The sequence below is a fragment of the Camelus dromedarius genome, chromosome 11, assembly GCF_036321535.1.
Source record: "Camelus dromedarius isolate mCamDro1 chromosome 11, mCamDro1.pat, whole genome shotgun sequence".
NCBI classification, from domain to species: domain Eukaryota; kingdom Metazoa; phylum Chordata; class Mammalia; order Artiodactyla; family Camelidae; genus Camelus; species Camelus dromedarius.
Window position 1 is genome coordinate 21042929 of NC_087446.1, and position 27363 is coordinate 21070291.

General features: G+C 33.5%; 1 protein-coding gene across 4 annotated transcripts in view; it reads right to left on the reverse strand.

Moving 5' to 3' along the window:
* Positions 1-964: 964 nt before the first annotated feature.
* Positions 965-27363, reverse strand: part of PPFIA2 (PTPRF interacting protein alpha 2) — a 389841-nt gene continuing 363442 nt past the window's right edge. Inside the window, exons 15-23 of one of the 4 annotated variants that reach the window (XM_064491563.1) lie at positions 21289-21351; positions 20015-20044; positions 18304-18497; positions 14662-14759; positions 9941-10116; positions 8986-9054; positions 5672-5831; positions 4384-4475; positions 965-2362 (exon numbers count right to left, since the gene is read on the reverse strand). In XM_064491563.1, coding sequence (XP_064347633.1) covers positions 4417-4475; positions 5672-5831; positions 8986-9054; positions 9941-10116; positions 14662-14759; positions 18304-18497; positions 20015-20044; positions 21289-21351 — 849 coding nt within the window. In that variant the 3' untranslated portion in view covers positions 965-2362; positions 4384-4416. The remainder of the gene's footprint in view (positions 2363-4383; positions 4476-5671; positions 5832-8985; positions 9055-9940; positions 10117-14661; positions 14760-18303; positions 18498-20014; positions 20045-21288; positions 21352-27363) is intronic. The other 3 variants (XM_064491562.1, XM_031463070.2, XM_031463072.2) reach the window with 3 other exon arrangements.

The window sequence follows — 27363 nt, forward strand, 5'->3', positions numbered from 1 at the left end:
ACTCTCATAAGAGTAAATGTGGAGCAAGAAAGACACAGTCAAGTCATCAGATTGCTTAAATTTTTGAAGGAAAATAAAAAGAATTTTCTATTTTAATACTTACCATAAAACACTTTCACTGGGTGGTACTTAACATATTTTGAATTATATGTGTCTTTAAAAATAACAATGTTACTAAAATGTAATCTTGCTAAATTTGCTGAAATAAATTCTGCAAGTTCTTCTTACAGTATTTTCATAGAATGTTTTACTGTAAGATATTGGAAAAATTAAAATATAAATATTTTCAAATCTATAGAAAAGTGTTTGCCAATTAATTGAGTTGTTTTGCTTGTGAAAATGCATTAAATATATACAAATGAGAACTGCTTTACATTTAAAAACAGTCTTATTTATAGAAAATTATATTTGTAAAGTCTCTGATTTATAAAAATATGAAAATGCATAAGGCTGATAGAGGGTCAAAAGGAAGAAAAACCAAGGTTCTAAGCTTAATCCATTAAATGGATATTAGAATGTGGCAGAAATGATCTTATACATTGAAAAATATTTTATGGTCTTTGAGGCAACTAGCTGGATCTTTTATATCCCTATGTGTTAGAGTCTAGTAGAAAAGATTACTGTTTCTTACTAGGTGATCTCTAAAGGAGAAGCACTGTTTCTGCAATTAATTTGTGCATAACAGTAGATGTAAATCTATTTTGTATTATGATGACACCATTGTTTTATATTAATTTCATTTCTGTAAGTAAAGCTCTTTCCCATTGCTTCTAATCAGGCAACATTTTTAGAAACTTTAAAATCACTCTTATAAGCAAGTTCAGTGCTCCCTCTTGAGGCAGACTCACTTTTGAAGACAAATATTAGATTGAGAATCACTAAAGGCATGATTTTCATTATAGTTTAAGTAATTTTTAAACTGGATGTGACTAGAAAACAAAGCTTAAACAGAGAACTGTAAGTATCTTTTTTTTTTATTGACAATGGAGAAGGTTTCTGTTACCATTACCTTTGACTGAATCTGTTAAACAAAAATCGACATCAAAAACAAATGTAATGTACGTGCAAACATAGCAAATCAAATACAAAAAAGGAATTACTAGTGACAGGTCTTGCGTTTAATAAGATCAACCAGCAGAAAATCAGCAGTTAGATAAATGTTGTTATTATTAAATAGGTTTTCCTTTAAGTCTCCCATATAAACAAAGAATAAACAACAGTAACACCACCAAATAAAGCCACAGGGAAGAGATTACTCCTCTATATTTTTGTACATTATATATGTTGATCATTCTGTCTTTCTTCTATTTCCTCTGATAAGACTGACTTCAGGGAAGTCACAAGGCCTTCTCAGCTAAAAGCATATAACGTTAGACATGAGTCTGGCTAATGCCCTGTTACACTGACAAAAGGGAAGGGTTTCTGGGTTTTTTTTTTTTTTTTTTTTTTTTCCAGTGGAAATGACCTCAGACTCTGCAGTGGTTGATATTCACTGAACAGTGCTGGCTGGCAGTTCAAGATGTTTGGATGGACATGTCGTTTTTAGTAAAGAAGTTTTTTTTTTTCCTTTAGTCCACAGGTAACAAGAGAAGATAATATTTTTTTTCTTTATAAATTCTTTTTTAATAATTGCTTTTGACTTGTAAACAGTTTGGCTTTGTTCTGTATTGAAAAGGAGATCGAGCCATCACAGTGCTATTTCTGAAGATATAGGACATCCCTGATTGCCTTTAAAGGTCTATTTTTGGCTCCAGTTCCAGGTTAAATCATTCTTTTTTACATGATCAGAGGCAGGTTTTCAGCTTTAAGGATTGACAGACTTGAAGGAGAAACATGTGGAAGCATAAGACATGCTTCCTGGAAACATCAATTTGACTGTTACAATTCAAAAACTGTAAAAATGGTGGAATGGTAAAATACAAACAGTACTTGGAATTGTCAAATGTTTGCACTCAAGACTTCATGAACTATATATTTTATTTCTTTAAAAAATCATATTTATATCCATTTACATAAGACTTACACATTTAAAAAGAAATACATACACAGTAATACATAAATGCCTAGTATATTACAATAAAACATGTAAAACGCGTGGCTCCATTTCATAAAAGCATCTGTTGTACAGAATTTATGATGTGGATGGTGCTTATTATCCAAATGACTTAAGTATTTTCTTACAATTGTAGTAAACTAATCAAACTTAATATCTGACTCCCCCCCACTCCCAAATCACATTTTCAGCTTAAATGAACCATGAGTTGTGGTTATTTCCTTAGAATTCAGTCTTCACAAAGGTTTTCACTGCTTGTCTTCTTGGACGGTAGTGCACTTTAGGTAGAGTAGACTGAAAAGACGACATCTAAAATACGTAACGGACAGCATTAGTTGACTGAAAGGTTCAGACAGGAAAATCTCCCTCTGCTAGTCCTGGTGCACCTCCATGCATCCTGCCTACTTCTGTCCCAACAGACAATGAGGAGGAGATCATCTCGGGTCTAACCAATAGCTCTATGTAATTAACATTTGCTCTTCTCCAATTTTGTGCAGGCGAGCTTCATAGATAAGATTTGCTCAATTTTGTCAAGGAAAGTGTGGCAGTGATATAAACACAGATAGATATTCACAGAAAATGTCAGCAGTCCTTCTGAAAAATGTCCAGCTTGCTCAAATGAGTTGAGTTGACCTATTCCATGGAATAGATTTGTATTCTAATTCATATATTTTAGAGCTCTTCAAGAGATACCTTTATTTAATTGTGACAAAAACATAATGATAATCATAACATAAAGAATTTGGGTCAGTGATGTGGTGTCACTGATTCCTTCCAGTCATAATAAATACACTTATGGAAAGATCGCAATTAGTATCCTGATACAAGAGAAATCATAAATAATGTGTTCTGAATTATTTTAATTGAAAAAAGTGCTAGTGTTTCATCAAAATATAACTTTGTTGTCCCATATTAACTTACTGGAAATAAATACCTATATCCCATTTAATGGTAAAAATTAGAAAATAGGAACTAGAATGCCATGCACAAAATACAGATTGCAAATAGTTAAAAGAGTCATTCTACCCATCAGTCAAGAGCTAAGAAGCAAGCACTACTCAAAATATTAAATAGTCATCTGTAACTTAGTGAAGTATTCAGTTCCTGGGAAATTATCATGTCATGTGTAGCAGCTATTACAAACAGAATTTTGGAAAGCCTCTTATTTAGCCAAATTATTACATACTTTTAGATTACGCCTAATGAGATGCCGAATCATATACCATAATTAAAATTTTAATGTTAGGGTTTTACATTCTGAGATGAAATCTCTTATCTGAAAGCTTTTTGTTGTATCAGCAGCAGCTTCATATAGTGACCCAAATAAGGCAGCGTATCAGCTCCTGTATGAGGGTACAAAGACCATCCATAAACTGTGTGGAGCTTTTAGTTCAAGGCAATGAATAAACAGCACAAGATGAGCTGTTCCTCTCTCCATCCCTGTGCACACATTTGGTTTTAAATATTGCTCTAAAGAGTGTCTTTTTTTTCCAAAATATTAATTTGTCATAAATGTTAGAATATTTTGGTAAAGCACAGTCTTGGGTTAAAAAAATTTTTTTTATGAGTTCTTAACATTTATAATCTAGGAAAACAACAGTTTTACTAACACTGTTTTTCAACAAAACTCCATTTTCATACGGATTTGGAAGTAGATTCCATCAATTAATATTTTTCTAAATGCAAATGCCTTATATCTTATGATTATACAGCAAGGTTTTCTGTTAGTTCTGTCTGCCATTTTTATAAAGTGATTTCACTTTGTTCTTATGCCATAATACTTAGAATTCTTTTTCATTTTCAACAAATATAAATCACATTGATGAAAAACAACATACTAATAGCTCAGACTTTTCAGTTATACTTTTGATTTTCATATGAAATCATTTCCAAATCATTTTCCTGTCTCTGCCACTATTTGACTCTGTGTACCTGCTAGAATTCTGTCTGCCTATTTCAGCTTCCCCTACATAGAATACTCACCTAAAAGTGTATTACTCTGTAAGTGCCAAACTCTCATCAATAAAATGCTATGTGCATCAATATAAAATGCTACTAAAAAGTAGAGGCCAGCGTGGTAGCAGCCTGTTGACGTGTAATAAGATAGTGACAGGCCTCCAACAGACCTTAAACCAGAGCAGACAGACGGTGATCGGAAATCCTAGATGAAGAGTTACAATATAGATTCCTTTCCACCCTCGAGCAATTCAAAGGGGTTATCTCACTCTGTACTGCTAGGCCATCCCAAAAAGTCTCGTGTATATTACTAGTCTACGGAGGTTCCATTTTTTTGGCGGTTTGTATTTTGTCAGCCAAGGAAAGCTACTCACAGCAAGTCAGTGCTGCCTCCTTTGAGTGCCTTGTCAACATGAGTATGTGCGAACAGTGGAGCTGTCTAACCTCTGCAGTCTTGATGAGGCAACTGCAAACGGAGAAAAGGGCTTTAGAGGGACTCGGATGATTGAGTACAAAATTTCAGATGAGAAAGATTTCTTTTTCCCTGCAGAAAGGGATCTAAACGTATTAAAAGACCTTCTTTCTCTCAGATAGAAGCCACTCGTCTTCCTTTTCTCTAGACCAAGTTACTAATGAAAATTTATTCCAGTGTGATTCAACTGAGCTTTCAAGTTGTACATTCCTCCTTGGATGAAATCTGTAGCAAGAACAGCTCCCCTGGGTGCTCTGTTTTTGAAGCAAAGATTGCTCTTCGAGAATTCGTTATGATGGATTTTTCCCCCTCCAATATTGAAAAGCTTCTACACTCATTTTAATCGTGTTGAACTCCTCATGAATTTTGCTAACGTGTTAATAATATTAACAAATTAGAAGAAATGTAGATCAAAAATCATGGTTTATATTGGAACCATGACAAGTATAAATGCCATGACAATATCACCGTGAAAAGAAAGAATGATTCTAGGTGACTGTCTCAGTAAAGAGAGTGGGACTTTTTTGCTTAATGCCTACCAAACAGAAATAACTTAGTGACTGCCATCTCAAAGTTGTCTCTCCTCCAGAATGGCTGTTTTCCTTTGTGACGTATATAACACAAGTCTAATGTCCACAGAAGGAAATACTAGTTGGGAAATTACTGTTGGTTTTGTGTTTGTTTAGTTCTCTTCTCATAGTTGTGCTTGTTTATTTAAGGCCTTCTGCCTTGGTCAGAGGTGAAAATATCTGATGAGTCTGAGTTTCTAAGATGAAATATAGAACTTGCAATATTCGAACATGTAGGGTGGCAGTGGAGTTAATTTCCATTTACTAAGGACCTTTAGTCCAAATTCAACTTCTAAACAAATTATTTACTTGGCAAATAGAAGAGTAAAGAAACACAAATCATGCAGATGTTTATTTTTCTTCCTAGATGTGGACATTAGCCAAATTTGTCCTTTGGGGGGGTATTTTAAATTATTTTTTTTTAATGTGAATAAAGTGCCATGAGTTCATGCATTAGCAGTTTACAAAAGAGTATGGTCTAATGAAAGCAAAGTAAACTTCAAGCAGAGCAAACCAACTCAAGACAAGAATCAATTCCAGAAAGCTGTGCAAGATCAGAGAATGACAGCATTTGCTAAACAAGCTTTATACTTTATAAGCAGAAATGCAAAACTACTGTACCATCCGTTGTCATTTTCCTTGACTGCCCAGAAGTTGTGGTTAACCTAAATCCAGCCGGTAATGTTTCTGAGGACCCAGGCATCATGCTGATTCCATGTACTTCACGGGGAGGAAATTGCCTTCTCCAGGTCGACCCACGCCTGAAATTCTTGTCATCACTCTGCCAGTACAGAGTTATTATTTGATTCAATAAAAACAGGTAAACTAGCCCAGGAGCTTAAAACTGTGTGCTTAGAAACATGTAATATTGATTATTTGCATGCAGTCTGGAAGCTATACACATGAAATTTTATGCTTTCTTTTGAGTTCTAGTGATTCCAAAATGAGAATGCAGGAGACTTGAAATATAAATGTTTTTATTAAAAACTCATAAGATTTCAAATCTAAGACATATATAAAAGTAAAATCTTTTACAATCTAAAATAAAACCCTAGAGTTTTTTCAAAAAGAATATTAGACGTGTTTTGTTCCACTTAATGCCAACTGGTTTTATGGTAGGAGATGATTTACTTATTTGAATAAATGTTGGGTAAACTCTATTTGACTTACACACTTAAATATTTCATGATGTTTGCTTTTATGTATACAAAAGATATATGTTATGGGAAATCTATATTTGAGACAGCCTGGCTCAAATGGGATACTATATCTTATATTTGGTGTAAGAAACTTAATTTGTCATTTGTTAGATTTCAACTGATAACAGAATTAACTTGTAATTTTTTGAAAAATCTATGCAGGCTGGTCACCGTCCTTCTAATAAATACATGTGCCCATTAGATGCCACTAAAAGCATAGTGTAACTCTGGTTGCTGTTTTACAGTGTGATTCTGGTTGCTGATTATATTATGTCTTAATGCTAAAAATTCTTCCCTCTCTGTGCATACACAAAGTACCTGCACAGAGGCAATTATTTTCTCTGGATTGGTAAGCAACAATATGTAATTTAGCATTTAACTGATATTATTCTCTGTATCTAATCTAAGGAAAATATTTATCATTCTATATAGATCTTCCCTTCTTACATCATACACTTACATACATACATACATACATACATACATACATACATACATACATAGATTTCACCTTCTTATACCAGCATCTCATAATAGGACTGTCAGTTCCCTAAAGGCACAGCTAAGTATGCGTGGTTGACCCTGCTAGCTCAGATGACATCATTTTGGCATATGGACTATAGATATTCAGCCCACATTATCACTGTTATACATAAGTAACACTGTAAGGTATTCATCATCATAGGCTACTAATTTGATTAAGTAACAGGCAAGGTCAAGCTGGGAAAAATAAAATCATTTATGTGATTACATTTATCTACCAGGTTCTTTTAGAATCCTTATTATCAATATATAAATTTTGTTTAGATGTGGTAGCCATTTTATAGTTTTGAGATTTCTCCTGCTCCTCTTCTCAACTGCTGAGTTTTGCATTGCCCTGGACCTCCCACATGGGTACAAATGGAAAAAGGGAGCAGAATTTCACAGCTGTGGCTTCCCTGACTTCTTTCATCTGGGAGAAGTTGCTGCATGAACATAAATATTCTTCAGTACTACAAAACACTACAGTACGTTGTAGAAATGTGTAACTCTCAGAATGTGTGAGTTAAGGGCTCCAAAAAATGCCAGTAATTTGAGAATTTAAATCGTGATTCCTTAACTTATGCACTTTCAACATAATGTTGCAGCAAAAAGTTAATAGGAACAATAAGCAACAACATCACAGGAAGAGGTTTCGATGAGATGAGGTTAAAAGACACCCTTGCATCTAAGGATATCCTCTCAGATGAGTCTGCAGAAGCACTGAGCACATCTCAAATTATTTCAGTGGAACCTGAATGTGATCAACCCCAGAAACAAGTCTCCTCTGGCTCTAGGCAAGAGGTTTGGCTATTTTTGTTCACACTCAAAAAGCAAAAGCAAAAACAATGCAACAAGCAAAAAACTAAGACAAAAGAGACTAGAGGTTTTGAATGATGAAATCATGTGCTGTTTCTAATAATAAGAAAAAGACAGAAAGTCACATTCTGTTTAGACCTTTCTGCTCATTCATTACTTCCAGGAAGCAACACTGTAACCCACATGGACTTGCATCTCTACCCGGACCTCTATTTCAGGTCAGTCAGCATTTTAGAATGTAGCAATATGACAGATCTTTAATCATTTTTATTAAAATTCCGTTTCCAACTTTTAAGTTAGGAGAGTAATTGTATTTAAAAGTCTGTATGGGTTTATGCAGACTATCTTTTTGATTCAACAATTAAGAATAAGGATTCAAAAGATTATCAAACAAGATATAAAATTAAAATCAGTTAAACATTAATTTTAAAACATATGAATCATTATCCTGATTGCACAGGAATAAGCATTTACAGGAAATTAGCTGAGGTCAAGACTGTAGAGCATATATGTCTATAAAATCACCTCCTCCACCAAGGACAGCTTGAGTTTTGTAAAACTAAGCTTCTCTGCTCTGCCCATCTGAATGTGGAATTATTGTCTCATTTTAGGATTTGGGTTCATTCACAGAACTATTTTAATTCGCTTTTATAGCCAGGAAACACCTCATTATGCAACACAGAATTATGCATCTCTGTATTTTCCACTTCATACTCTGGTTTCCTTCCCATTTCTTCCAGAAAGACCCTTGAAAACCTCAGAAGGACTATTAAAATCCACAGTGTTTCTCAAGGCACAGAATGCACTAACGCCCTCTGTTTACTTACTTACCTACATGTTTACTATTTTCCAAATCATTTAAACATTCATATATTATGTTTAGAGATTCTTACAGCTTTCAAAGCCTATGACTACTAAAATGTTATTCATATGTTTTTAAGGCAAATTCAATATTGATATCTAAAATAATGAAAAGCTTCCCATTTATTGAAAGAAGGTTTTTCTCTTCATTTTAATATCCTAAAATTTCCTGTGAAGACATACTGATTATTTAAGAAATAAGCACATTCTTTATTAAAAAGTTGGATTTATCAAGACTAGTGTTATCATTGCTTATAATTTAAAAAAATGTTGCTCAATATTATTTTGCTGTCATAGCTTCATGAAAAAAGTCATTTCAAATTACTTCTTAGGGTTTTTAACTTCTGATATGATAATATTTATGAATTCATAAAGTTCGTTCTCAAATCAAATGAGTAATAAAATTAAATATTTAATACTGGGTAACATTCTAGATTTTATCCACAGAATAAGTCTCTGCTTAATTTCTCAGCACTAGTGATTGAAAGCCATATTAGTTGTACTAAGATCCCTTTTGAATGAGAGATAAGGACTTACTTCATCCAGTCGCCGTTCAGTTCCCAGAGCCAACAGGTTATTGTATTCCCTTTCAAGAATCTGCCTTGCCTGTTGACATCAAATTACAGTTACTATCACTGAAATCACATTTTGATTTAAAAAATCATACAGAATATAGTTACCCTAGAAAACATTCCAGTACCCTGTTTTATTTATGGAGTCTTAATTTTTTCATCCTCCATGTCTATAAGCCATTGTAAATTTTAGCTATAAATACAAGGTAGGGCAATTTTCTTTGGTCTGTGGACAGTGGAGAAATTGCCTCACATAAATGTCTGAGGTCAAGGGACTTTGACCTCACTTTGTTACTTTATTCCAATGAAATATTTTAATACATACTTTGAACCATATAAAAACAAAATAAAAATACAGTAAAGTTAGACTCACTTTTTTATCAAGTCTATGCAGGTAGTTCTCAAACCTGGCCAATGATCATCATTTGGAAAAACTGCAGCTAATTAAGATTCCTGTGCCCTCTCGATATCTGATTTCTTAGGCCTGTGATGTAGACTGCAAGCTTTATTTTAAATTTTAAGGAACTCCAGTGATTCAAATAATTATCCAGCCTTGGGAATCAATGGCATACCCAAAGCTCAGTGGCTGTATAATTCAGACACGTAAATAGAAATGACTGCCCCTCAGAGACACAGAGACTAAAGGCCATCTGTCAGGGACATTGTTTTGGGGAATCTGGCATTCAAGTGGGAGGTTGGACCACATAACTTCTAAATCCCTTTCTGCTTAATTTTATGATTTCGTTTTGGCTAGAAATCCAGTAGCTTGAAATTAAAGCCCCAGTGACCTCTTTCAAAGGTTGAGCTAAGTCCCATTAGGAATCGTGAATACATAGCCAACTTTCTTTTTTTTTCCTAAAACTTTACTCTGTCTTTATATAAACTAGGACATAGTGCAAATGCAGAACAGAGAGGCTTGCCTGGGTGTTCTGTGTTGGAATTTGCAGTAATAAAGCTAAGCTGCTGTAGTCAAAGTTCTCATCCAGTGCTATAAGGGAGCCATGCACACCACTTTCAAGAATATTATTCGCATATTCTCGAAGTCCAATTGCTTGTATCCAGCGAATAACTCGATCATTGCTCCAAACCAACACATCTAGGAAAAAATGTGCATCATTTTAGGCTGCAGTATTTTGCATAGTAAACAAAACTACTGGCTGAAATGAACCACAGGTGTCTGGTCAGGCCAGTATTTATGCTGACTTCTTTATCCACTTTGTAACGCACTTGGCCCCCTTGTGTTACATGCATTTACTATTCTAATAAAAAATCTTTTCTACTTTTAGCCCAGGAGGAAGTTGTCATTTTAAAATTGTGTTTGTAATCACTGAAATGAGAGCATTTCCATCACATGGAACATAATGGCTTAAAATGTTTCTTGTTTCCATTCTAGAGCTCAAGGGGTCTGGCTGACATTTAAGGTTTTTACCACTAGATGGGGACATTTCTTATTTGTGTCTTGATACACAGATCTTCAGTTAGGACAGCAAACTGAGAATCTAACCTGGTTCTTCATCAGAGTGTTTTTAAACTACCCCCTAAGTACCGCATATAGACTAGGAGAAACTGCTTACACCTGAAGCAGTAAGTCAGAAAACAACAGTAAGATAGAACAGACACTCGCTATATTAGTTCTGTCTTTAATATTAAATGGACATATAGATTTTTAGGTGAAAAGTCAGTTTCAATCAGCATTTTAAGGATATCATTCTGTTTTCCTCTGGCGTTAAGTTGTGGAGTCAGCTCTCCTGAGCATCTGAAATAAATGTGGTGTCTGCTCTGGAAGATTCTAAATTTTTTTTTTTATTTTTTACTTTTTTTTAACATTTTTTATTGATTTATAATCATTTTACAATGTTGTGTCAAATTCCATTGTAGAGCACAATTTTTCAGTTATGCATGAACATAATATATTCATTTCTAAATTTTTTTGTTGTTGTTTATTTATTTTGTCTTATTTTTGTCATGGTTTTTAGCAGCTTTACTTTATCTAGATGGGTTCTCCCAGCCCTTTTCTTCTGAATCTTACTTGGCATTCATAAAGTATCTTGAACCTGTGGCTTGTTGTTTCCATTCATTTTTTTCCCATAAATCTCCACCAGTATCTTTTCAACTATTGGCTTCTTCCTCATTCTCTCTTGCCTCTCTTTTTGGAATTCCTAGGCACGGAAATTACACCTAAACTAGACTCCTTGTTATGTCCAATGTCTCTAACGGTCTGTTTTGTATCACTCATCCTTTTGCTTCTCTTCCTGTGTCAGGCCAGATGTTTTCAGGTGACCTGTCACTTGGAATGCCAGGCTTATTTATTTCCCTCTTCTCCAGGATTTTGGTTCAAGGCCTGGAAGCTTTGGCACCTCTAAATTACAATTTTTCCCTACCCTGCTCTGTAAAACAGGGACAAGCAGTAGAGAATACCAGGCTCACCTCTCAACATGTTTCTCTTTACACCAGGACCATGGCCTCTCAAGACCTAGGTGTCTCAGTTGCTTTCTACAGCCATCAAACAGCTGCTTACTGATTTACCTAGCTTTTCCATTTGTTCTTGGTTGAAGACTCGTCTGATTTAATGTATTCCATTACAGTCAGAAGTAGACATTCCTCAGAGTAGTCTGTGCTCTTTTTCATCTCTGCCCATCCACTGCGATGGTAAAGCATTTGTATATGAATCTGGAAGCCACATCTACTTCACAGCTCCCTACTTAATTCCTGTTGTGGCTTGAACAATCTTACTTTAAAGAAAGGCTCTAGGTCTTTCTTTGGATTTAGTTAATGAGAAATGTGAAGAAAGACTCAAAACGCCCATCTCCCTTGGTCATATCACTGGATCCTGCTCCAGCCAAAGCAGAATGAATTTCTTCAGGAAGTAGGGTGTTTACTGTCTCCCTCAGAGTTCTGGCTCTTTCGTTCCCCAGGTCTTCAGCAAAGCAAAGGACCTTTACTATGTACGGAAATTGTATATTATAGGTATTCACTGGGTCTCCCTGGGTCAGTTTAAAGTAGATACCTTGCTCTGAGTTTTCATTAGCTTGTCCCACTGAGGTGTTAGACCTCAGAAAATAGGATGTAAGTCAATTAGTATTGTATTTTGGTTATATTAATGAGCTGCTGGTGATAGCAACTGATGAGTTCTAACTACTGGTTTTACCACACACTTCAAAAGTTGGGCAAGTACGTTTGGCTGATAGTAACAGTTCTCCAATTATTTGTACAAAATGCAACATTTTTTAAAAGCTAATGGGACAACAGTTCAATAAAACTGTCCAGTTTTCTTTATGCTAAATGGATTTGTAAATAGGAAGTATCTGCTTTTTTCTAGAGCTGGAAATCTGTATCTATATTTTGATAGCCTATGGTACATTATGTAGTCACCACATTTCTGTAAATATATGTCTATCAAAAATTCCATTGCCTCACCAGTAGTTATTTGTAAAATAAAAAATAAACAGTAATACATTTATTTACAAGGTGAAGGTATGTAAGACACTAATCCCAAATTTCTTCTTTAGAACAACATAGGTTTTTTTTTTTTCACTTTGTAAATCTGATCCCTTTCTATAATCTGTTTCCAAGCAAAATTTATGCCCTAACTTTAAAGCTTTGTAGGGATCCTCTTGACCTAAACAATAAATGGCTAAAGATCAGTGTTGACTGTTTCCTAGCAACAAATTAAATGCTTGTAGACTCCTGATTTTCACTTGTCACCTCACAGCAGGAAGCTGTTTATTAAGGTGAAGCTTAATTAACACTTCAGATAATAACAGAGACCCCTAGTCACAGCCAAGAGTTATTCCTGTTAATGTCATCAGGTCTGTTATAGGAAACGGGCTATTTATGATCTCACTCGAGCTACGTACGTAACACATGGAGTTGTCTGCGTATAACCACAGTGAATCTGGTAGGTTTCTCAGAGCTGCACTCCAACTAGCAACTGCCAAATACTAATATAATATTTGACGTAGTGCCAAATGGGTAATTTCTCTCCTTTTCATCTATGTATGAAGCATTCCATGTGGTGAGACCAAGCACAATAAAATCTAATTCAAAAAACACTTCAAAAAGAAAACCACAAAGGGGTTATCACATGGATAAAATCTATTTATGTGCTACAGTATCTTTTGTTAGATCCAGCACAGAGTTCCTTTTGGGGTCTGTCTTTGGCCAGTTAGTCTCCAAATTTCAATTCAACTGAATAACAGTGGTCTGAAAACAACTTGCAATTTCCAGGGTCCCCAAAATAAAGTGAAATCAAACAACTCAATTTTGAATGATGGAAGAACACTTTCTGGCTCCAAAGTAATGAGTCAAATGAAGTATTAGAAAAAAATCCATTGTGCGTCTGTCTACTCTCCAATGAGCCATATATAGAAAAATATTTTTAATCAATCACCTTCACAGGCATTCAAATCCATTCCACTATAACTCATCTACTGGCCAAGAACTACCAAAGATAAAAGTTATTTCTAACAATGTTTATCACAAGTGAAAATTACAGAAGTCTAAGATAGGTGATCTAAGTAAAGAATAAAACAGTGCTAAACTTTAATACAGGAAGGAAAGGTAGCATGTAATATATACTATTTTCATATATAAAGTAAGCCCTAAAGGAAATGAAGATGAAACAAAGAGACTAACTTTGAACAATTAATGTACAAACACTTGTTTCATTTGATGAAATGCTTCTGTATATCAGCTCCTGGGTAGTAGCAAACAGAAATAGAACTTACAAAGAGTTTGTTTTGTTTGTATGCAAAATTTTCCTTAAAAAATGTGAGCCCTTTTTCCATTAAAAAGTTTAAAGGAACGTAAAAGGATTTATAATTTTTATTGAAAGAAATCCTGCAGATACCTACACTGAACAATTAAATTTTCCTTCAATGACAACAGTAAGAAAAATAAAGTGGTCTCTTAACAAGTATAGGATTTAACATATTGTTCCTTTTAAACAATTCTTTCCCCTGTATATTAAGGTATTTCTCAACATTTAGAGAGTTAATTATTAAATACAGTACTTTTCTAATAAGTCTGTAATAGAGTCTTTTCTTATCAATCAAATCAAACATTTTTGTACAAACGACAGTTGCAGCAGTTAGCAAAGCTTCTGAAATCATTCCTAGCTAAAATTAGTAGTGGGCTATTCTCATTTACAGGGGAAAAATTCCTATGTAATGTCTATATAAAATCCCTGTGTAATTTCTATAACTATATTACAAAAATAAAATTTCTGGGCACTGAAATAAAATTCAAATGATATAAACAGAAGAAGGACTGCTATAAATAAATTTTATGCCATGTTTCTCTGAGTCAAAATGAGAATGTCCTATTAAAAGTTTGACAAAAATAGCTACGTGGAGGCATCTTTAGGATAAACAGAATGTATAATTAATAGGTTCAGAGGAATAAACCTCAATTCAGAAAATCAAGAATATGCCTCAAGTGGAATATTCATCTTATAAATTGGCAATACCCTTTTCCAAGTTTTAATCAGAAAAGTAATGAGAAAGAAATAGTGACGACACTATGCCAGCTGAATACTTACGTTTACTTAGTGACAGTTGTGACACACACAGTATTTTAGGTTCATAAAAGTGAAAACTAAAAACCCCAGAAAAGAAGGCAGTTGGTAAGAAAGACATATTACCTTTTATTTCATGTTGGCTTGCTTCTCGTCTTCTTTCTAGTTCTTTTCTGTCATAATTCAACCTTTTTAAGCACATAATTCCATACTGTAAACTTGTTCTGTTATTAAAAAAAAAAAAGAAGAGAACACATTGAGTTTACTCAGTAGATGATTAAACAGAGTCAACACTATGCACTACTTCTTCGGGCAGCAGGTTAATAAATTACATTTGTAGTCAAATCCTTTAGTATTGGAGGGAAGTAACGATTATAGTTATTCTAAGCACACAATCTTTCTAAAGAGTAAAATATATATACATATATTTTCTAAATAAGAAAACCAGTCTTAAAAATAATCTTGGATCATGTTGTTCATCCATATGTCTTTGTCTTCCATTAGGCTATTTTGACATTATTTGAAGACAAGTGAACATTGTACTCATTTGAAAAAAAATTAAGGAGTCACTATTATGGGGATAAGAAAGAATTTATAAGAAATAGATACTCTCCTTTAGAGCTGAGGAGAAAAATAATATAAAGACACGAATAAGTTAAGTAACATCACACAGAACCAAATATCAAAATGAACAGCCACCAACTCTAAGTGACACAGAAGTATGCGAAAGGAGCAAGTCAGCAGACACTGAAACTCCGTGTGGAAGGGATATTGTGGAAGAGAAGAAAATCGACTGGTCCTTAAAGGATCAGGCAGAGAAACGGTTATTAAAGGATATGGAGCACCATGAACATAGGATTGCTGATGGAATGTTAAATGTGTGGTAATAGAGACACCCACTGTCCAGAGATGGAAATCCATACTGGGAAGTAAGGAGGAATATGATTTCATATGGAGAATGGGGTCACATTAAGGAAAGTTTGCATTCAGAGTAAGTGTGGAGTATGTCAAGAAGATAGAAAATAACTGGACAATTTTCACGGGAGAAAAAAAGAACAATAAAAGGTTTTGGTTAAAGCAAGAATAATCTGGAAGCAAAATAGGAGTTGGGGAAAATAGGTAATTCTAGGGGACATGCGAATTGGTTAAGGAATAAATGCTGTCAAAAAAGGATTATAATAAGGACCAAAAAAAGTGTGAAAAGAAAATCCAGAAAACAGAGATGTTCAGAGAGAATAAAAAAGCCTTAGTGATTGATATTACATATAAAGGATGTGGAAGATTATGATAGGAAAAAAAGAATCTCTAGGCTTCAAGAGTCAAGAACATTGATTATTAGTGATTTATTAAATGTTTAGAATTATAGATAAATATAGACACTGGTCAGGCTACCCTTAAGTGCAGGATGCATTTCTAAGCCCTGCATTTTAATAGGAACAATGCTGAATTCAAATATTTAAGAATCAGAGGGAAATGGAAAGAAATCTGCATTCACTGCTGTTATGGGCTAAATCGTGTTCCTTCATATTCTTATGTTGAAGCCTTAATCCCCTATACTTCAGAATGTGACTGTAATTGGAGACTGGCTCTTAAGGAAGGTAATTAAGTTAAAATAAGGTCATCAGGATAGGCTTTAATCCAGTATGACTGCTGTCCTTATAAGAAGAGGAAATTTGGACACACAGAGAAGCCAAAGGAGGGCACACACAAGAAAGAACATGTGAGGACAGAGAGAAAAGGCAGCTATCTGCAAGCCAACGAGAAGAAACCAATAATGCTGACAACTTGGTCTTTTTTCTAGATTCTAGAACTGTCAGAAAATACATTTCTGTTCTTTAAACCACCCATCTGTGGTATTTTGTTATCCTAGCCAGAGCAAACTAATTCAGTGGGGTATCAGATAATATTGATGTAAAAACCATCATAGACATTAACCAGCCTGAGCTTAAATCACTGGCTCTTGCCTAATTTCTGCCAAGTTTTTATATGTAATATAAAACTGTGCTATAAAGAGGATATATACTACTACAACCATGTCTGCGAGAAGAAAAACTAAGCTGTAAAGACAATGGGATATAGTACGCAGTTGGGTACTACCTGCTTTAAGTCAGATCGAAGCAGAGCGTAAAGATGAAGCTTGTGTATTTCCCAGAACAAAAAAGAACTCTGCCATTAGAGTAACTTTTATTTTTTCAAAAATAAGCTTGATCATTGGATTAACCATTTCCACTATAATAATAAAGCAATTAAAAGTTAATCTAGTGAAGAATGGAAAACAGGCACAGTTGTGTCATCAAAAATTCTAGTATTCAAAAGTCTAATACAACCACACAAAATCTGAGAGCCTAAATGTTCAGTGACTGGAAACTCACTACTTTACAATGCATAAAGTATAGACTAATTGAGAGTGATACAAAGCTGCTTTTCCTATTGAACATAAAACACGCACCCTAGTGTCTACAACTATTTGAACTAGAAAAATACATGTTCAACAGAGCAAATATTATTATTCTATCACCTAATGATATTAAAACACAAGAAAATTTATCTAAACTCTTCCCTTGCCCAAGCTAAATTTCTTTAATTTTTTTTCAAACTTCCCCAAGACTTTTCCTACTTCATCAATGAAAGTTTAACATTCATAAATTTATACAGTTTCTTATTGTCATCTTGCTACATGGTAGGACTTTTATTATGCCTACCAATAAACACTATCTAAATATGTCCTGTTATTAACTAGAACTGAGATTTTTGTGTCTACTATAAATCACTTATCTTTTTCACTTGAACTGCTTTTAAATCATGGACTTCCCATCCAGCATTTTAATGGTTTTTAAAAACTATGTTATACTTAGCTCTACTAAATTTAATCCAACAGTGTCAACAATTGTATTAAGATTCAAAATATCTTGATAAAGTTGATTGAAGAATCTCAATTATCATCTCTCTGTCCTAACTTTATGTCATCAACATATATGATTTTTATACTATTTTCATTTCAGTCAATAATTAAATATTGGACAGGATGTGAGCAGTTTCCCAAGCCAAAACTGTCTAGATTTATATTTATTAATTTATTCCATTAATCAACTATGCATGAAATAATCATAGTCCAGCTGATAATTTTGCACAAAAGTTATAAAAATATTAGGCTACAATGTAACATTATGACATTATTACAAGCCTTTTTTATGCCTTAGATGATAAACAATTTGAAACAAGAATTTTTATTTGCGTTTTATTCATCTGTGTTCTTACCATTGTCTCATAACCCATTCAGTACTTCCCCCCCAAATTAATGTACAAATAAGCAAAAACATTAAAAGATTTATACAAAAACAAAAATGTTCTTCAGAGAATTTCTTCTCAAAATTTTTTCTTGTATAGCCCTATTATATAATTTATAACACATATATTTATGGAATTGAAATTGAACTAATTTATCCTTAATAAACAATTTTCTAATATAAAACATACACAGATACAAATCACAAACATGAAATTTCTTAAAGGTCCAGGGGGAAAAAAGATTTATGTTGTATGAGAATTTTGTACTACCTAGCTCCGCAAACTTTGGGAATGTAATATGCACCCAGCTCTACATTAGATAATCCCTGTAATTTGCTGCATAAAAATACTTTGCCAAGTAGATGTACACAGATGTTTTGAAGAGCACATTTTCTATATTTCTTAAGCATCTCTTTATGTTCAAGTAATATATATACATATTTATTGTTTCACTTTACTCACTCTTCGGAAAAAACCTACCGATGGAAACTATCCACCATTTTTAAATGGACACGGAGATCTTTTTTTGTTAGGTGATCTAACATTCTTGCATCTACCAAGCATTCCATAAAATAACTTCTGTACTGAGGTAACCCCAGGCTGGGAAGCCATTCGTTTCCAATCCACTCGTGGTTCATATCTCCATATGCCAGGGTCTGTAGAAAAACCGGACACTAGAACTGTTTTATAGCAGTCAAGTTTTTTAGCCAATATAATGAGATGGTAATTGGAGGGTAGTGCCTATTGTTACAACTGGTATTTAATTGCTATGATACATGTGAACAAAGCAGAAATAATATTCAGCCTCTAAGTATCTGATTTACTTTGGAACAGAATGGAACTCTGGGTACACGTATCACGGTACTTGCATTATTTTCCAAAGGAATCACATTTTATACAAACATGCCTTTTTAAATTAAAAAAATTAGAATGAATGGTATAATACAAAATGCTGAGCTTAAAGATCTTTTCTTTGTGTGGCTAGATTTATTTAATTTAACTTATTTTTATCTGTCAGCTAATCTCCATCATTTCCTTCTCTTCAATGCTACTATTACATTGCTGTGATGTAATGGCAAATCTTTATGTGAAAATAGAAACCTCAGTAAATGAACAGAGAAAGGCTAGAGAGACAGGATGTGAAGCTTTCTGTGGGCATTGTTGTTACCTAGTGAAGTATGCAGTCAGTAGTCCATAAAAACCACTGGAATAGAGCTTATTTTTAGGAATCAATCAATATAGACTCCGTACTTAAAGAAGTGGAGCATAATCAAAAAGTAAGACATAATCTAATTCTTTAATATAACAATATCAACTGATCTTACCAAACATTAGTCATAAAAGCCAAAATGAAAACCAAAATCAACCATCAACTCTAAGGCAATTTTTTAAAAGGACTATTACTCTCTATTGATAATGTTTTCTATTTTGTTCCTTATCAAACAACAAATTCACGCTTATAACATGTATTTCTAATGGAAAATCGAGGTGTTCTCTTTATTTTCTGTGTTCTTAAAAAAGATAAAATTCTTATAAAAAATGAAAATCTAATGCAACCCTAACTGACTAAATGTTTAAATGTAGGTCCTAGTAATAACTATCAAAATTTTTCTCTGGTCAAAGTTTGAATCATATTACCTATAACACACATTCATTCCTTGATTATACAACATGTGGAAATGCTGAAAAATGCACTGCTTCCTTGCAAACATAAATGTTCAGAGTACAGACGCTTGGTTCAGACTGCCATCTCAGTAAACAGGAGTGACTTCTGATTTGTAGTCACAAGGCTAACCCATGTCCCTCCAATCTCATTTCTCACACACTTTCCATTATACTTTAAAGCATCTGCAATTCCAGATAAGTTTTTAAAAATATCCCCCTCCCCCTTACTTATATCCAACATGAATGATTCCTCATGAAATATATTTGGGGGTGATTTCCAAGAAATTTAAGTTACAGTTCATTCTTTTAAAGGAGAAAGAAAATTTTCCTTTCAAAAGAGGCCAGGTATGAAATAAAAATCTATGGTGACTTTAAAAGACCTATGTAGTATTAAACACAAGAAATTCCAATAAACAATTAGCCTAATCTTATATATATTTTTATAATATTATAACATATAATTTTCTTACTTTATATCCTTATAGCCTACTAAATGATATTGCTGTAAAGCATATGAATTTCCTACCTGAGCCCAGCTTCCTTCCTCAGATTCTTTCTGTGTTAGCAGCAGGAAATGATTAATAAAGCAGATAAATACAAATTAATCTCAAATTAATGTAGTAAATTTTTTCCACTAAAAGCAAAATTGTTTGTTATTAAAAATGTTAATTAAGACATAGGCAGATAAACACACAGCTCCTTATTCAGATCCACAGTAATCAGTTCAGCACTTCAAGGGCAACTACCAAGGCATCTACGTAGTTTCTAGTCAGTTCTAATTAAACACATACACATATGACATACGGAATTTTCATGATACATTTGCTCTAGCCATTCTAAACCTTCTTCAATTCTTAAAAGTGGAATTTTCCAAATGTAATGAGTAATAATAAAAATTTCTGATTATATACATACAAACATACAATACACAAATGTGTATACATACATACATACATATGATGGAGAAATCTTACATAAATTAATGAAGTGGACAAAGTAACTTCTCCTTCTAGCAAAGATTTGTGGCAAATAGATTTCAACAACAACCAACAACAAACAAAACTAAACAAGGCAAAGACCATGCACAACAGACTAAACTAGAAATGAAATTAGCACATGACACTGGCATTTTTATTCATCAAGAGCTAGGCAATCGATTTTTCAAATAGGAGTACAACTGAAAGGAGATTAAAAGAAGTTGCTAAGAATAAAATGCATATCATGCCCAACTTTGTTACTTTAAATGAAAAATGACTATATACAATATTATACTTTCAAAAACTGACAATGACAGAGTCACCACAAATTTCTTTAAGCCTGTGCTTTGAATGTGAAATGAACAGAACACTTTGCATGGGGGTAGGAGGAGGAAGCTCTGTATCTGAGATGATAAAGTACAAGAAAATAAATGATTATATTTAAAATAAGTATTCAATCTAAACTTTCTATTGTAAGTTTAACTGGGCTTGGCAACATCATTAACTGTGAATATGTCCAATATTAAGTGATATTTGTTATCAAAAATTTTCAATGTTGCAAAATGGATGTGTCATTAAATTCTTATTATTTGTATATTACAAATTCTTATATTAACCATATCATGACAATCTACTACTGCTTCATTTAAAAATGTCTCAGTGCAGGGAAATAAAACCATAATGAAAAGTATTAGTTATCACTGCATATCACTATGTAAACGTAACTCCATTACTCTGATCTATCGTCAACAAAATAGCTTCCTTCATCCAAAGAGCAGCAAAATAACTTTTCTTCATGTTCAACAAAGCCATAAAGACTAACCGTTTTTGCTGGAGCTGCAAGATTTTCCATCTCTTCATGGGTCACCCAAACGTTGCCTGAAGGCTAGTGAGGAGGCCCACAGGGGAGCAGTGGGATCCGTGGGACGGAAGCAGTGGTAAAGAAGAAAGGCAGCACCACTGTGAGTTAGCACCACAGTAACACGACAGCTCTGGCTTCTACAGCATGCACGAGCGATAGCATTGCTGGTGTACTCACAGCTCCCTTTTCCTTCTACTTAAAAAGATTAAATAGAAAGAGGCATGCTGTGACACTCGTGGGATAGATTTTAAATGATACTTCTGTACTGCAATTATTAATCAGGAAAAAGCCTTAATCAAAATTTGCATTTCAAAGGTAAGAGGCTATTGGATCCATCTTTTTGAACCATGGAAAACGGTATAAATTTCATCTGTAGAAGAATGTATTTTTTTCTTCAGTAAACAAAGGTACATGTATTTTGTTGTGTTATTACCAATATGTTGTTCACAAAGTTTTGATTCTTCAGTGTCCTTAGAAAGAGAAAAATGCTTGTCAATACCCAAAGCGGAAAGCACTATTATAACCTGTCTGGAAACCAACATCAGCTTTTTGCACATGACCTCTTCCTTTTACAGTTCAGTAAATGTTGTTTTCCTATATTCTTATAGAGAAAAAAAAAAGTGAAATGCTACTTTTGATTTCATAAAAGGTATTTTCCACTAAATATTGTCAGAAGTCAGAAAACCTGATTTTTCATCAGCAACCTACACCATTATAGAGAAGAACATGATGTAAAAGGAGATTTTCCCTATAGCAGGCACTATTTTATTATAAAGTGTCATTTGCTTATTAAATAAAACAACCCACGATATTTGTTTTATACACTGAATTACATACAATTTTAAACCAAAGTCCACTTAGTAACATACAGATCACTGGGAACCACTTTCCATGAAATTCCACCATTTCACTGGGAAATCTTTATGAACATTATAACGTTGTCCAAGAACATCGATCTATAGTTATGGTGGAATTTATATCTTAAGTATTGCTTGCTACTTGTTTTGTAAGGGGTCTAGTTTTAAAGAGTTGGAATAGTAAAGTTGATACCCTGACATAAGTCATCACCATAATTCTCTCTGGTCTTTTCTATTAACACATAGTAAGTACCATGTTGACTTATCTTCTATTATAAATAATGCAATTTAATATAATTTGAAAAATAACTACATATAAACTAAATTGACTATAGTTTAATATGAGATAAATCTCATGTATAAGAGAATTACTCATATATACATATATTTGAGTAACAAGAGGGAGTTGAGTGGTAAATATTCATAATTATAAATAAATCATATGGGTATACAAACCCCAAATGATAAACATCATACATTATGTATAGATTTCTCATTCTCCTACTGTTTTGGAGTTTTGAGAATATCCGAATTTTTCCTTTAAGATAAAACTGTGCACACCTGTAAAATATATTCAGAATACAGCAATCATCCATGTCATTAAAAGTCTCTCTCTTCTATTCTCAGATTCTGGAAATGGTGCTCATTATGAACAGAAAGTTGCATATGAATATGTGAATCATTAAATCATTTGGCAGAAATTGCTGTTATTGGCTTTGTGAGGAGTGCACGATGCTAAAGAGAACTTCCCACTCATCTCTCGTATCCCTCCATTTACACCGTGATGACAGTGCTTTGCCTGAGTAGCTGTAGTTTGTTCCAAGTGAGCTTCAGTGACTATTACCTGAGAGGAAATTCATTGAAGCCAGACTTGTTTTTTATAACGATTTCTCTAGATTCTACCTTGATTGTGAATCCAAATAATGAAGATTTCCTTTCTTCTATAAGTAAATTGACCAGTATTACCTCATACTGGAATACATATATGTATATATAATCTCTTTCATAGGTTAAAGTCTGTATTTGCTCGTCTGTCACCAAACTCTGGGGTAAGCAGAATGCTGGAAGCTAAGATTTTATCTATATCTTTACATGCAAAATGAGTATACATCCAGGGCAATTTTCTAAAGCATGGTTGGCAAATTTTCCAAAGATGTAGGTTTGTTGTTCACTTTCACTCTGCAGTTATACTTGTGAAAAGAACTGCCTGTTTTAGAACCTTGTAAAATAATCCATAGAATGACTTCCATACAACCCAATCAATTCAGCATGGGCTGAGGTTTTGACAAATTTGTTTTATAAGCAAGCCCATGTGTAGTAAGTCAGTTATTCAGAATTCTTTCTTTTCACCACTAGTTTAAGTGACGGAACTTCCTGGGGAAGTCATTAAAGGGGTGATTTAGAGCATTTCAGCAAAGAGTGCATCTTAGAGAATAGCTGGAGTGGGATGCTGTGAGCAACCAAGGACACCGGTGCCTTGGGTCTGAGAATGAAGTGCAAAAAACAGCTTTGAAAAGCATAAAAGCCAAGTATCATATAATGTGGTTGTGGTTTTCTAAGAGCCACTTGAAAATCATTTACTCACTGCCCTTGGCAGTCTATGCTGCAACCCCTGGTAGACATTTGTGTGTGTGTGTGTGTGTGTGTGTGAAATACCATCTGAGTCTAGCAGATGATTTCTAAAATTTTAACTATCTGGAAGTTTACCAAATTACAATCAAGAGGTTTGAGTTCTAGCAACACCACTTCTCAGTAACTACCCTAGGACATTTCCTAAACCTCTCTACACTTTAGATTCTACATCTGTTAAGTAGGCTAAGACTATATACTCCTATTAAGAACAATACTGATAATATACAGTTATGATGTAATATATTCTGATATGGGACTGGGACTAGGATGAGGTAGGTGAGGTGTTAAGGGGGCTAAATTTAAGGAAGCACTCACTTTCAGGACCATGCAAGTGCAAGATTAGTACTAACAGTGAATGCCTCCTTAAATTCTGTATTTGAGGGGCCCTGCTAGCCTCACCTTAGTCTCCATGAAGTAGAATATTCAGATAGTATTATCAAATGAAATCTAGAAGGAAAATTCCTAAAGGATGCCAAGAATTAAAGCACTTACCTAATTAAATCATTTTGGAGAGAGTTATGATATAAAAATAAATATTAAAAAGAGTTTAAGGGATAACTTCATGAAAATTTATTGGGGGAAAATAATTAACTCTCTTGTTGTCAGAAATACAAAATAAGTAAAGCAGCTAGACCTCAGAATAATCCTAAACTTCACCTAGCTGGAAGTAACTTCTGTTACTACATAGATCATTTTGAAGTATTTTTTACTTTATAATTGAGTTATAAAGTAAATTAATTTGAAATTTAGTTTTCATATTCAAAATAACCTAGACTCCACATTTCTCCCTTATCTGAATTTATGTATCTTAGCATAATAAGAGGAAAATTATTTCTCATTGTAATAAGGCTAGTTTTACACAATTATATTTCACCTTATTTACATTAAAGGTTGAGGCTTAGGAGGCTAGTAATAATGAAAAAGGGAACCAAAGCAGATTGGAAGAATGCTGGAAAAAAGAATGAAAACTCGCAGAGTGTAGGCAGCAGCAGAGTGTACTTGTTAGGAGCATAGACTATGGGGCAAAACCACCTGGGCCTGTGGCATTAGAAAAATCACTTGACCTCTCTGTTTATCAGTTTTTCTCATCTGTAAAACAGGTATCATAAAGGTACCCATCTTATAGTGTTGTCATGAGTTTAAATGAGTTATTACATGTAAAGCACTCAGAACAGGGTCTGACACTTAGTATTCCACTGATGTTGCTGTTACCATAATTTCATTAGAAATTTTGTTAAGCAATCTCTACCCAAGTAAATCTAGTCTAATAAATGTTCTCTGTTTCCCCTGTATATTGTGCTCACACTTACCTTATGCCTTACAACTCTGCTCAAATTTGCTGAATTATATTTCCCAAAGATCATTTATATTTGTTCCCATTTATTTCCACTGTACTTTCTAAAATTAGGCTATTTAAATAAATATTACGTAAAATAAAAAATAAAAGAAATTTGGCTCATGTGTGAACACTAGGTTGAATTATTTGGAAAGACGAGGTCAAGGAAAATCTTCAACCACATTATCAGTGAGACACAACTTTGTCAAAGTTTGGGGAAGAAATTTTGAATACCCAGGAGGATTCCGCACTCACACAACTTTCCGAGGATCTTCAAGTTAACACTTTAAAAAGAAACTCAAACTAAAAAAGTTGAAGATGTTTAATGGATGAAGTTATCAAATAAAGATAATATGAAACTCCAGGCACTGGAGTTGTGCACAAAGAAAAGCCCCAGGTGTTTTATCTAAATTTGCAAGTGCCTGAACAGTTATGTATTTTTTACTTAAAATATTTAAAGAATTGACTTATTACTTATGACACCCCTCTTTAACTAAATCTTTCAATTACCGGATAGTGCCATCTCTATTCTGTTATGTAAGACGCCCTCTACAGTAGCAGTAGTTTAGGAATAAGAAACAGAAAGCTGCAAGACTAGAGCCGGCTCAAAGAAATAATAAATGTAAACATTAGATTTTCCTTTTGGTGGTTTAGTGCATTTCATCTAGACAGAAAAGGAGGCAGAATCAGAGTTCTGTTTAGTTTAAAACAAAAAAAAAAGTCTAACTATCTTGTTTTTTTCTTCTTAGAACTTGAGTGAATGAACAAGATATACTTGGTTTAGGAACTCAAACTCAAACCTAAACACACAAGACAATTCTGTATAATTGGAACTATCTGCAGTGTTCTAGGAGACACGATAACATTTCTTTAAAAAAGAAAAAAGCCCATTTTGCATTTGCAAAGTGTGAATCCTAATATATAATTTTAGGTGATGACTTTAAAATGTTTTAATCTTCACTTTATATAGAGGATTAATTACTAGAAATTCATAGGTAACTTTTTTGCAAAGCAAATTAGATTTGAAATATATTAAAAATAAGTAAATGCTTCCAATCTTGATGGAGTAAAAGAAATAAAAAGTACTCAGTAGATAATTTTTAAAGCAAATAGAGACAACTTATCTCTTATGTAACTTGCACCAATATTTGGCAAAGGGCATATGTCCTCTGTGAACAAAGAGCTTTTACACGTTAGTAAAAAGATGATTATTCTTATAATGCTATAGAAAAATGGAAAAAGTTATGAATAGGTAATTCATTTAAATGCTAAAATAAATAAGCATATGAAAAAAATTTAAATTTACTACTAACTTTTAAAATGTAAATGTAAGCAATGGAATAATTAACACTGACCAAGGAAAGAAAAAAGACTACACAATACAATTTGGCAAATAAGGTTTAAAAGTACTAAGACTATAAATGCCCTATATACAAATATTGCATGGAAATAACCACACTTAATGCAATAACATAACTACATGCAAATCCACTATGGTATTATAAATACAATGAAAATTATGAAATAAGTAAAATGTCCAATGTTAGGGACTTGGTTAAATAAATTATGGTATTTTCATTAAGGAGGTATGCAGTGATAAAAATGACAATTGCACATTTAATAAAATGAGGAAAGTGTTTGTGCTATATTACTAAGTTTGAAAAGTACAAAATAAAATATTATGTGAAAATAATTCATCTTTATAAAATGAGAAAGAAAATCATATGGAAAGGTCTCTATCAAAAAGTTAATAGTGAAAATTTTAATAATTTTGAAAATTAATTAACAATATATTACCTGTCTTTCAAATGTTAATTCCTCTTTGAAGCCTTATTCAACCAGAACTGATTTCTGCTTCCTTGGAATTCCACCACACTCTGCTTCTATCTCACATTTAGGAATTAAACTACGTCGTCTTCTACTAAACCTACAGGTGAACACGTCTTCCTTTTCTTAGTACAGGTACCCTCTCTGAAGTCAGGGCCATACATATTTCACATCCTCTGTACTGGTGGGTAGAATGACTTGTGCAGTCATGATTTTAAGATGCACATTTACTATCTACAATTTGCCAGGCACTGAATTAAGGACTGGACACTACAGAAAACCTGATAATATACCTGCTTGGCTTAGTGTGGGATGAATCAAGAAGAGACAATGATAAAATAAGTTTTATAAGTATACAGAGTGGTAACTTGGGAAGGGAAGCCA